The sequence below is a fragment of the Ictidomys tridecemlineatus genome, chromosome 4, assembly GCF_052094955.1.
Source record: "Ictidomys tridecemlineatus isolate mIctTri1 chromosome 4, mIctTri1.hap1, whole genome shotgun sequence".
In the NCBI taxonomy this organism is placed as follows: domain Eukaryota; kingdom Metazoa; phylum Chordata; class Mammalia; order Rodentia; family Sciuridae; genus Ictidomys; species Ictidomys tridecemlineatus.
Window position 1 is genome coordinate 204643563 of NC_135480.1, and position 12290 is coordinate 204655852.

General features: G+C 49.8%; 1 protein-coding gene across 1 annotated transcript in view; it reads left to right on the forward strand.

Moving 5' to 3' along the window:
• Window positions 1-12290, forward strand: part of Gpr107 (G protein-coupled receptor 107) — a 75987-nt gene that overhangs the window by 36952 nt on the left and 26745 nt on the right. Inside the window, exons 10-14 of the mRNA XM_005321081.5 lie at window positions 589-664; window positions 2328-2401; window positions 2849-2966; window positions 5768-5898; window positions 7981-8024. Coding sequence (XP_005321138.2) covers window positions 589-664; window positions 2328-2401; window positions 2849-2966; window positions 5768-5898; window positions 7981-8024 — 443 coding nt within the window. The remainder of the gene's footprint in view (window positions 1-588; window positions 665-2327; window positions 2402-2848; window positions 2967-5767; window positions 5899-7980; window positions 8025-12290) is intronic.

Below are 12290 nucleotides of genomic sequence, written 5' to 3' on the forward strand. Positions count from 1 at the left end.
CCCCTCCCCTGTCCCAGCCTTCTTGTGTGCTGGGCCGCAGCCTTCACCTACAGCTGCACCTGATCTTTCTGATTCCCCAGGATTTCATACTGTTTTTGAAGATCCGTCCACCTCATTCTCACCTGTGTGGCCTTCCCAGGGTGGTTTCCAGGGAACACTGGCAGGCTGGGCTAGATTTCCATCTTGGCAGGTCTGGGAACCCACCAACCTGACTTTGCTGCTCACCTCCCAGTTCTACTCACTGCCTTAATGTATGTTTTAGAGGTGTCTAATCTGAGGCTTTTCCTCTGGCAGAAACTTCTTGGTTTTGAACCAACTGGTGATTGAAACCAGGAGCACTCTGCCATTGAGCTCCCTAGTCTTTTTTTTTTTTTCCCATTTTGAGACGGGGTTGCCTAGGCTGACCTTGGACTTGCAAACCTCCTGCCTTAAACTCCCAGGTAGTTGGTATGTGTGCCATCATGTCTAGCTCAAAAACTGGGGTGTATGCCCGCCACCCAGGTTATTTGCTTATAAATGTCTCTGATGCTTCCGCTTTCCTTGGGGAGAATGGGATCTTCTTTTAATTCTTTTCTTTTATTTTTACAGGAATGATGTATTTAAAATTCACTGGTTGATGGCGGCCCTTCCTTTCACCAAGTCGCTTTCCTTGGTGTTCCACGCAGTATGTACAAGCAGCTGGGATCATTTAGGAAACGGTGTACATGCCTGTGTGAGCAGGAAGGATGAGTCAGAGGAAAGGGATAGCTAGATGGCGGGAAAGAAGAGGAAAGAATATGTTTTCCCTCAAGCTGCCTTTTGCTCGGGGAACTGGCTGGGGAGATGATCCCAGCCTCCACGGCTAGGCCAGGTCGGGTCAGCTCCTGATACTGCCACCACCAGCGGTCTCCTAGATGTCCTGCTTTAGTCCCTCTTTGGGCGTTTCTTGAGGTGCAGGTGCCTCCACTTCCTCTGTTTTTCCCAATCTCCCTCGTGGGCCTCCTGTATTTGAAGTTCACTGTTAGCAGACTTGCTGGTGGGACCCTTGATGCTTTTAAGATTGAGAAATAAGAACCAGGCCTCAGCTGTGAGTATGGAGAACAGGTGCAGATTGAAATGACTTTGCCTGTGAGGGGAGAGCTCGGTCCCTGCAGTGTGTGGCCTGTGTGCTCAGACCCCACCCGGCCCATTCGCCTGTTTGCTTGAGAGTGTCCTCACGGGGAAGAGCAGACATGTCCAGTGACATTGTCAAGAAATAATAGTTATTTAGGTAATTTCTCATTTGGATCTAAATTTAAAAATTCTCTCTGGAGCCACAGAGATAATGAATGACATTGTCCATGTTGGACAAAGCTGCTGTCGACTTTGTGACTTGTATATGAGGCACTTTGGGCATGCTGTCATTTTAGTTAAGATGTGTTTGGGGCCTCAGTGCCGCAGTCTGGCTGGGCACAATTCAGGAGCCACTTGTCAAAAGAAATGAACTTTATTTTTAGAACACACACACCGCACCACACAGCCCTTCAGGAAAACCCTCAGAGCCCAACTGCCACCACTGGCTTCCCACAAGCCCCTCCACCTCCCACAATCCTCCTGCTCTTGAGGCCGATTGGCTGGGTCGTGTGGGCGGAGCCAAAAAGTCCCCCAATGAGCAGCTCCGTGGTCTGAAAGGGCAGGGAAACAGCCCAATGAGCATCACTGCAGAGGAGCCAATCAGTTGGCAACTAGAAGTTTGCTGGGGCCGCTGTGAGCCAATCATCAGCTGGCAGTAGGAAGTTTGCTGGGGCCCCTTCGGCTGTGGCTCTCAACACCTCAGCTCTCTCTAAATTTGTGAATTTTTTTTTTTTAAAGAATAGTCAAAGTCAGTTGATTGACATTAATTTTTTAAAATAATTTTATTGTTGATAGACCCTTATTTCATTTTTATTTATTTTTGTGTTGTGCTGAGGATCCAACCGAGTGCCTCCCACGTTAGGCAAGCGCTCTACCACTGAGCCACAACCCTAGCCCTACATTAAATTTTTTACTCATTGGCTGACCTATTTCCTTATGTAAGCAGCAGGGTGTGAAAGAGAAAGTTCTCAGCTGGCATTGGGACTTTGGAGGCTGTTAAGAAGGGAATAGGCAGCCATTTGCTAGTGTGAACTTTTTGCCTCCCAAGGGTCCTGGGCAGGATGTTAGTGTCATTGAAGCCTAGTGTCACATTTCTAAAGCTCCCTGGTGTTTAACATGTACATGCTTGTGGTGAGTGGACAGGGAGGGCTTGGTCAGTGGGCTGTGGTTATTGTTCGCCATGCACTCAGGCCCGTGGTGGCTCAGCCTTTCTAAGATGTGCTTGTTGGTTTCAGATCGACTACCACTACATCTCCTCCCAGGGATTCCCGATTGAGGGCTGGGCTGTTGTATACTACATAACTCATCTGTAAGTATGCGACCCACGGAAAAGTGGTGTGCGGGAAGTTGTGGGGCTAGATGTGGCTCAGTGGTAGAGCACTTGCCTAGTGGTGTGAAGCCCTGGATAGTCCTCAGACCACAAAATAAAAACGGAAGGGGGAGAAATTGGGAGAGCCGTGATAGGTGGCAGCTGTTCAAACTGACCAGCGGTGCCCCGTGGCAGCCTGCCTGGCCCCCTCTGCAGCTGGTGCCTTGGAGGTCACCATGCAGACCAGGGACTGGGCTTGCTCTATTCCCTCCTCCTGCAGCCTCAGCTCTCTCCACCTGAGAGGAGTGCTGCTCACACACAGAGCACTTCACAATTGGGCTCTTGGTCTACAAGAAGCGTGTGCAGCTGTGGAATGAGCTGCCAGTCTCACTGCTGGGTTAGAATCTGAAGAGACCTTCTGCGTCCTCCATCTGCTTTCTCTTCCAGGTTGAAGGGCGCGCTCCTGTTCATCACCATTGCGCTCATCGGCACCGGCTGGGCTTTCATTAAGCACATCCTCTCCGATAAAGACAAGAAGATTTTCATGATAGTCATCCCACTCCAGGTACAGGAACCCCAGGCCTGCTTGTCAGTTCTTCTCTTGGCCCTTGGCAGGATTCAGCTGCAGACCCTGCTCACCCAGAGATCCCAGGTTGGGTCTTTGGGGATTGAAGATGGGCATCCCATCCTGACCCTGAACCATCTGGACTTCACATCCTCTCACTGGGAGAAGCCAGACCCTCTGTAGACCAGCAGGGATGCCTAGCCTTTGGTAGAGAGGTGCAGAAAAGTGCGGGGGAGACACTGCCTTCCCTTCTGCCCCTGATTGCCACTAATAAAATTGTCCTCTTAGTGAGGAAGCCCAGATACACAGTGATTTTTACCAACCAGGTATTTCAGAATGTGAATGATACCCATTGAGTTACATGGACACCAGGGACAAATTTTATTAAACCTTTTTTATATTTGGAGACGGGGCTGGGGAACGGGCTGCTTCCAGGGTGAGGGACCTTGTCTTGTCTGCACTTAGCGGTCATATTGGAGGTAGGTAATGGACAGGAGCAGTCATGGGTGCTGTAGCAGAGAGTTTGATGATGGTGCTCTCTGGCTGGGTTCATGATTTGGAGTACCAGTGCAAATGTGGCAGGTAGAGAAGGCGGGCAGCTCCCTGGGCACCAGCCAATCCACTCTGGTAACTGGCTGCTTGGTGGAATTTGCTGTGGCGCTACTCTCATTCAGCCATGAACATAGATCAGCGCCCAGGGAATAGTACAGATCAGTCACTGGTGTCCAGGAGCAGTCACTCACAGTGGTATGCCCTAGAAGGGCTTTCTATCAGGGAGGACTTGCCTAGCCATTGCAGGAAAGCAGTGTGCCGAGGCAAGGGAGTGGCCACAGACATGTGGTGCCGCTGTGTGGTGAACCTAGGGTACCAGCGAACATGCAGGTCTCTTGGTGGTCAAGTTACATGGCCACTCTGTGGCCAGATCAACTTCTACAGCTTACCACTCTCAGAGCTTATAGATGACAGGCCTAGGCCCTCCTCCCACTTTGCTAGATGGCTGCCTGGATCCCTTGCCCTCAGACAGACTCAAACTGCCCCCAAGGTTGACCCCCCCACTCCCGTCTGAACTGGGGTGTGACAGGGCATGGACTTTCCTGCTTCCCCTGTTCCCTTGGAAGAGAACCACACAAGGTTACATGGAACATCTCTTTGAGGAAATGTAGAAAATTAAATATGAGGAAGTTTGGCGTGCTTAGACATGGGATTGGTCTGAGAGGACCTTGAACATAAGCCTAAAAAGTTAAAACTGCTTCCTTTTGGCCACAGATACTGGTGGACAGCTTGCTTGCTTTTCTTTTCCTTCTGCTGGGGCTGAATCCAGGGCCTTGCACTTGCTTGGCAAGTGCTTCCCCACTGAGCTGCACCCCAGCCCCAGCTGAAAGTTTCTGAGTAAGGATTAAGTGGTGCATAGCACAAAATTGTGTTTCGAGAACATTGTTGACACATTGTTCAGCACAGACACCTCTCAGGAGCATCCTGTCTCCTGTAAACCCTAGGAGTTAAGGACAGTGGAGTCGCTGTCAGAGGAGAAGCTCTTGTGTTCCCATTGTCATTGTACAGTCACTGTAAAAGACTTCAGGAGAAACAAGTAGGGAAGAACGCAGGAGCCAGGGCCAGTGGGGAAAGTGAGATTTCAAATTCAGCTTTGCGTTTGTACTAAATGAAGTTTGGTTTCTGTGCCAGCTTCATTCATAAGCTCTATACCTAGAAAGGAGCCACACTTCGAGGCCTCCTAGGTCACAGCACCACAGCTTCTGTGTTCCTTATGATCCTCTGGAGAACTAGCCGTCTTCACAGCAAGCCAGGCAGGTGTTTGGACTTCTCATGGGATGTGTAGTTGTAATGTCATCTCTGCATCTGTACCTACTGGTGTCTGTGAAAGAACGTGTCCTGAGATGTCAGTTTCCTTAATGGTCAGTCATATTGGGTGAGACAGCTGAAAGACTCATAGCACACCAAGAGCCTAGTTATAGACCAGACCCATGGCAAAGGTGTGACTTTGCAAATAGAGGCCAGATGTGGATGTGGGCGAACCTTGCTCCAGTGTAGGGAAGGCCTGAACTTGGATCGTTCAGGACCAGTGTGGCTACTCGGTTGCTGGGCTGAAATCTGCTATTCTTACCTCTGTGGTCTCTGATCAAACAAACCTATTATCAGGTACTTAAAGAGTTATTGTCACTGGGGAGTGTCGGTTTTCTGATTAAATGGGGCATTAAGTGCCATCTATTCAGCACCTGAGTGACCGATGAGGCCTGAGTACCCAAAAAGCAAAGTAAAGTGTCCTAATTATACATTGCTACATAACAAGTCATCCCCAAAAAAGTGCCTTTAAGCCATAGTAACAGTCATTCTGTCTCAGTTTCTGTGGGTCAGGAATTTAGGAGTGGCTTAACTGGGTAGGTCTGCCTCAGAGTCTCGTGGTTGTGGTCAGTGACTGGGACTGGGGTTGTCTAGAAGTCTTTTAGTCTTCTTCCTGAGCTGGGAAGACTTGAGGGGATAGAAACAGGGCCCCTTGGGTCTCCTGTCTGCATGGTCTCTAGCATGGCTGTTTCCGCAGACTTCTTCCCAGCAGGCTCAGGCTTCTTCCTGGCAGTCACATGAGTCCCATCTGCTTCACTCCATTGGTCAGAACCATCACCAGCCTGACCTGGTCCAAGGGAGGGCATAGGACCTGCGCTTCTTACCCTCAGAGTGACAGAGTTCTGGAAGAGCTTAGGAAGTAGTGCAGCAGCCGCAGGTGGAGGCTCTGCGCTCCCCACCAGCCCTGCTCTGGGGCCTCAGCGGCTTCTTGTGTCCCGTAGGTCCTGGCAAACGTGGCCTACATCATCATAGAGTCCACAGAAGAGGGCACAACCGAGTATGGCTTGTGGAAGGACTCTCTGTTCCTGGTGGACCTGCTATGCTGTGGCGCCATCCTCTTCCCAGTGGTGTGGTGAGTGACCCCAGGAGGAGCTGCCCACACCCGGGGCCGGCTGTCAACCCAGTAGCCGAACTGGCTGATCTTAAATTAGTCGGAACCACACAGGGCCTCTGGGCTTTTTAGTACAGCTTTGTGGGCTAGACTGCCCACAGAGTGTCCAGGCGGGACCTGTGTCTTTTTCTTTTCTTTTTAGTTGTAGATGGGTATGATACCTTTTTCTTATGTATTTTTTTAACGTGGTGCTGAGGATTGAACCTAGCACGACACATTTGCTAGTCAAGAGCTCTACCACCTAGCCCAGCCCCAGCCCCAGCCCCAGCCCCAAGTCTTTATCTAGTGGCCCAGGTACTTCTGATGGAGCTGGCCTGGCAGCATGGGCTGGGGCAGAGCACAGTTCTAGACTGGAGTCTGGGAACAAGAAGTTGGTGGCAATGGGAAAGAGCAGGCTGACTTCAGCGGACAGGGAGTTGAATTCCCATAAATAACCCTTTCCTGCCAGGTCGGTGGAGAATGAGGAAGTTCATGAACACTAGTTAGTGGGCTGTCAGCACATGCACAGTTCTGACAACTTGAGAACCGTGTGCTGCACTCCTGCAGGTGACAGGCTGCAGGTGCATGTATTGCATTTTGAGTATGCATACAGAAGTGCTAGTACCATGTCAGTGGGTGAAGGCAAAGACTATCCGTGTTAAATCACATTCAAAGTGATGGAGATTCTTGATCTAGTAAGGGTCCACTGGAGGAGGGAAGATGGCGGGAACAAAACACCTCACCCCTCGTGGTCTAGCTCCGTGGCTATTTGAGTGCAGTAAATTCTTCTGAAATCCAGGTTAAGGAAAGCAAGATGCTTCTTATTGAAGTGTCCTCTGCAGAACACTAGTTATTTTCTGGATCTTGGGGTTTGTAGATTGCCTGGAGCACAGTGAAGCTGGTCCTCATTCCAGCTGGGAGAGCCACACAGCCTGTGTGCGCATCCAAGCTCAGCAGACAGCTGCCAGCAGAGCAGGGGACCAGAGCTCCTGCATCCCCCTCCTCCGCATGCTGCCCAGGGGAGGAGTCGGGCCACAACTGCGCTCAGACAAGATCCTGCTCTGTACATGCCATTGCCAGGCAGTAATGTCAGGGATCCAGAATAGCGTAGATCTACCTGCCACTGGTCAATTACTGTACTAATGAACAGATCCAAATGGCAAGACCACTTCGGCTAAATATCCCTAAAAATACTGTGAATGAAAAAAATAAGGTCTAGAAAAGTAATTTAAGAAATAACATGAATAATTCTTTAGAGTACTCAATTCAGCCAGCACTGCGCCAGTTCCAGCCTTACACTGGTTAGTCTCCGTGGCAGCCGGTTTAGACCTCACAGAGGCAAGCTCTTGAGGCTTTAGGAAAAGTGGCTTACTCACCACAAGAGGGAGTGGCAGTGCCCGAGGAAGCCTGGGTCTGCCAGACCCTGCCCTCTTCCCTCACCCACCCCACCGCCTGCTGCACGCAGCCTTGCTCTAGTGGCAGCCTTGCTCTAGTGGCCGCGCTGTGCGTGGGACTCCGATTGCAGCTTCTTTAGTGACATGTCCCCTGCCTGAGTGGTGGTGGCAGTCATTAGTTACTGGCATAGCACAGCAAAAAAAGACTCCCTGGGGCAGCAGTTTTCCACAGATTAATAAATCTCCACTTAATGAGTTTGCATAAACCATATGTTTACAGCCCCTGGACCCAGATGTAGATGGTGGCCAGCAGCTTTCTAGGGTCAGTTCTCTCACGGTGGCAGGAGACCTTAGCGAGGCTCTGTTGTTGTCATAGTCAGGTTGGGGTGACTGTGGGACTGAGGTAGGTAGAGACCAAGAGAGTTCTCTTCACTGAGGCCCTGCCAGACTCACTGCCCCTGTCTCTGCCAGCAGAGGGCATCCTGCCTCGCAGACCTGAGCGCCATAACTGGGGAGGTGCGGGTTAGCATAGGAAGAGTGCTCTAAAGTCACTAGTCCACCCTTTCAGTCTGTAATAGGGAAATTCAAGGCCCCCGAGCAGCTTAAGCAGGAAATAAAGAAGAATGCACATTTGCCAGCTAACCTTTTTTCTCCAAATGTTTATTTTTAGGTCAATCAGACATTTACAAGAAGCCTCAGCCACAGATGGAAAAGGCAAGTCCCCTCGTGCTTCTGCTCGTTGCTCGCTTCCCTCTGAACCCCACACTGGGCACTCTTTGGGGTGGGTGGGGGGCCTGGGGACCAAGTTTGCAGGAGCATTCAGTGGATGCATGGTGGAGAAGTATGTGTTGAGTATCACAGAGACCAGTTGTATACAGAGGATTGGGGAAGGTTGCTGCATATTGGGATTTCGTTTCTACTTGTGATTTTTACCCTCTCAAACTGAATCAGTGCTAGGCATGGTGGTGCAAGCCTGTAATCCCAGTGGCTCGGGAGGCTAAGGCAGGAGGATTGTGAGTTCAAAGCCAGCTTCAGCGACGGGGGAAGCAGGAGTTAAGCAACTCAGTGGGACCCTGAGTTCAATCCCTGGTACCACCCCCCCAAAAAAAAAAAAAAAATCAGTGTGACAAACACCTGAAATCCTGGTGACTCGGGAGCCTGAAGCAAGAGGATCACAAATTGGAGGCAACTTAGTGAGACCCTGTCTCAGAAAAATAGAAAGGTCTAGGGATGTAGCTCAGTAATAGAGCACCTATGGACTAAGTATTCAGTACCAAGAAACACACACACACACACACACACACACACCACATTCTCTCTCTCTCTCTGACTTAGAACCATTTGTGTCCTGGAAGGGCTAGCTAATGTTGCCTGTGAGAATAGGAGTGCTGTGGAGTGGAATTGGCTGTGTTTAGAGTGGTCTTTTCTGCTGACCTAACATATTTTCAAAATGGTTGTGTTGGTATTAATTTTAAATAAAACTCTGAGTCCAAAAAGAACTTTTAAAACTAGCTGATATTTTAAATGGTTATCCCATTATAACCCATCTGCATCTCCTTGATTTTCCAATCATGCCTCTTGTATCAGAAAAGGAGCCATAAAGAAAATATATGTTTCTGTGTTTCTGGGCTGGCTTGACAGTGCCCAGGACCAGGATCCAGTGGCACAGTGGGCACTCGGATCTCAAAGGCTGCAGTGCCCTCGGGGGATCTGTGAAGTCTTACCAGTGCCGGCAGTAGTGTGCTTCAAGGCAGATTATTCATTATCAGTAGTAAAAAGAAATAAGTTTTTGTTTAAAAATAAAATATTGTTGCCAACCTTTTATTCTGATTACAAAAGTAATGTGGGGACTGCGGCTGTGGCTCAGTGGTAGAGTACCTACCTTGCATGAGTGAGGCACTGAGTTCGAAACTCAGCACCACATAAAAATAAATTAAAAAATAACACTAGAGATAAACAAAAAAAAAGTAATGTGGATTCATTTGAGAAAACATAATGGCCACGAATCTCATTTCACAGGCTTTAGAGTACAATTACTATCTCATTCTTTCTTTTAAATGGAGTTAAACCTGAACTAGTGTGGCACGCCTGTAATCCCAGTAACTCAGGAGGCTGAGGCAGGAGGATTGCAAGTTCCAGGCCAGCCTCAGCAATGTAGTGAGACCTTGTCTCACAATAAAAAATAAAAAGGCTGAGGATCTGATTCAGTGGTAAGGCACCCCTGGCTTCAACCCCAGTACGAAAAAAAAAATGCACGAAAGCTGATTTAGTGATTTCCCACCACTCTGGGTTCTCTGGATTCTTATTTAGGGCATGGTATTAAGGAGGCTCTCCCGGTTTGTGACCAGAATAGTGACTGTAGAGATTCCCTCTGCTTGGGCCTTGGTGCTTTTGTTTCTGGGCAGCCTCATACCCAGGATCTTGCCAGGCTGGGACCCATGGTTGCTCTGAGGCCTGCTCCCGACCCCCCAAACCTCAGCCAGCGTTTGTCTTCTTTCTAGTCCTCTCTTCTTCCAAAGCACTGGGTTCCCTTTTCCTGCACTGGAATGCTCTCTGACAGAAACTTTTTTTAAGGTACTGGGGAAGCTGAGGCAAGCCTCCTACCTTAGCTGCCCGATTGAACTCAGGGTTACTCAGCCTCTGAGCCACATCCCCAGCCCCATTTTGTATTTTATTTAGAGACAGGGTCTCACTGAATTGCTTAGCACCTCGCTTTTGCTGAGGGAGGCTGGCTTTGAATTCACAATCCTCCTTCCTCAGCCTCCTGAGGCGCTGGTATTATAGGCATGTGCCACTGCTCCCTGCTGTGACAGGTTCTTTTCAACAGCTCGGAGCTGGGACATTGTGTGCAGAATGCTCATGTAGCCTTGCTGGTCACCTTCCCTGGAGCTGTATTAGAGAGCCCTCTCTCTGCCTTCATGCTGTCGAGTAAGGAAGCGCAAAAAATAAAGTGGATATTAGAATCTTAATAGACCACCTTGCCACAAGCATGAAAACCCACCTTTTGGCAATAGTAATTGTTTGGGGATATTCTTGTCCTTTTTTTCTCCCATCTACACATGCTGTGTTAAAAAAAAACAAAACCTTTGTTTTGTAATGTAATCAATAGGGTCCTCACCCTTACTGTAACATATTAACACAAAATATTTTAACGAGCAGACTTCGTACCACACACGGAACAATGAGACAGGAGGTTCTCAAGTTGGAGGCCAGCCTCAGCAACTTAGCAAGACCCTGTCTCAAAATAAAAAAATGAAAAGAGATGGGGATGTGGCTTAGGAGTGGAGTACCCCTGGGTTCAATTCCCTGTGCCAAAAAAAAAAAAAAAAAAGAACCTTTCTTCTATCCTTGTATACTTTGGTGTTTCTGAATTAGTTTTTCCTACCACTGGGCCAGAAACACTTGGCCGTCCTAAGGGCAGTGTTTCTCTCCTGGGCTTCATCCTGTGCCCTTGGGGCATTCCTCGGGTCCTTCCTCACCAATGCCCTTCTCCTTTCTCTGTTGTTCTGAGATCTGCTGCCTTGGTGCCTTCTCCACCTTGCTTTCGAGGGTCTAGGGGTGACTTGCTGGCTGGCAGTCTCTGCAACCCCTGACTTCACCTGAGGTTGGCCCTCAGCTGAGCACTTGGTGAAAGGCTCAGCCTGGGGTAGACTGCACAGCCACTGAGGCCCCGGGTGGGTCAGTGTTGTCCCCCAGCCTCTGTGGTATACCCTCTTTTGTGCTTCTGGGAGCACACAAGGCAGTTTCTCACTTTTCCACCAGGTGGCAGCATGGGCCTCTTCAGCAGAGAGCAGGGTAAAAGCAGGCGCTGGCGCCCACAGACCCGTTCTGTCCAGAACACCCAGTCCTCCTCAGCAGGGACCACCACAAACCTTTGACGGAGGGACCGAGTGGAGTAGAGTGGGGTGTCTGTGGACTGTGAGTGTTGCTCAGTGGGTGAACATTTGCCTAGTGTGTAGGTCTGGCTTCCCTCCCTGGCACAAAAAAATAAGAAGGTTGGATTGTCAGCGGGTAGTTTTTTTGTTTGTTTTTGTTTCATTTTCTTTTGTATCAGGGATTGAACCCTGGGGTGTTTCAACTTTTGAGCCATATCCCCAGCCCTTTTTATTTTTAGACAGGGTCTCACTAAGTTGCTTAGGACCTCACTAGTCTCAAACTTGAGATCCTCCTGCCTCAGCCTCCAGAGTCGCTGGGATTACAGGCGTGCACCACTGCACTTGGCCAGACTGTCTTCTTTATTTCCCCCAAATAAAGTGGGGGTGTACCGGGGACTGGACTCAGAGGCTCTCGGCCACTGAGCTACATCCTCAGTCCTGTTTTGTATTTTATTTAGAGATGGGGTCTCACTGAGTTGCTTAGCACTTCCCTGTTGCTGAGGCTGGCTATGAACTTGTGATCCTCCTGCCTCAGCCTCTGGAGCTGCTGGAATTACAAGCGTGGGCCACCGCATCCGGCCCAATTGTCTTCTTGGTGGATGCTTTTGAGCCAGTCCACTCCATCCTTTGAAAAATGGTCATCTAGTGAAACTCCCAGAGGCTAGGCAGCCACGTTCCCTTAGCGAAGTCTCCCCTGTGGAGAGGACTGTGGAACAGCACTCTGCTAGCTAGCCCCGCTCAGTGGTGACTGCAGCGTGGTCATGCCCTGAAGGACTGCATGGGAAGGCAGGATAAGCACATGGCCAGCTGCTGTTCCTTATGTGGTCCACCCTGTGTGCCCCTCACCTGTCCTGAGATCTGCCGGTCCTGGAGGACAGGCCTGTGGGGCCTCAGGTGGTGACGTTGTCGGAGCTGGAAGCAGGGCAGCGTGCCACAGGGACCTGACCTTCTGGTGCCTCTTCCTTGGCTGTCATTCCACTGGTCATTTCATGGCTTGCTGGGACTCGGGCTTTAGGTTCTCCTTAGTAGCCGAGGTGCAGTCCAGGCCAGGCAGAGTGCGGCTTGTAGTTGTTTGGCATTTGGGCTGAACACAGCTTCCAGAGAG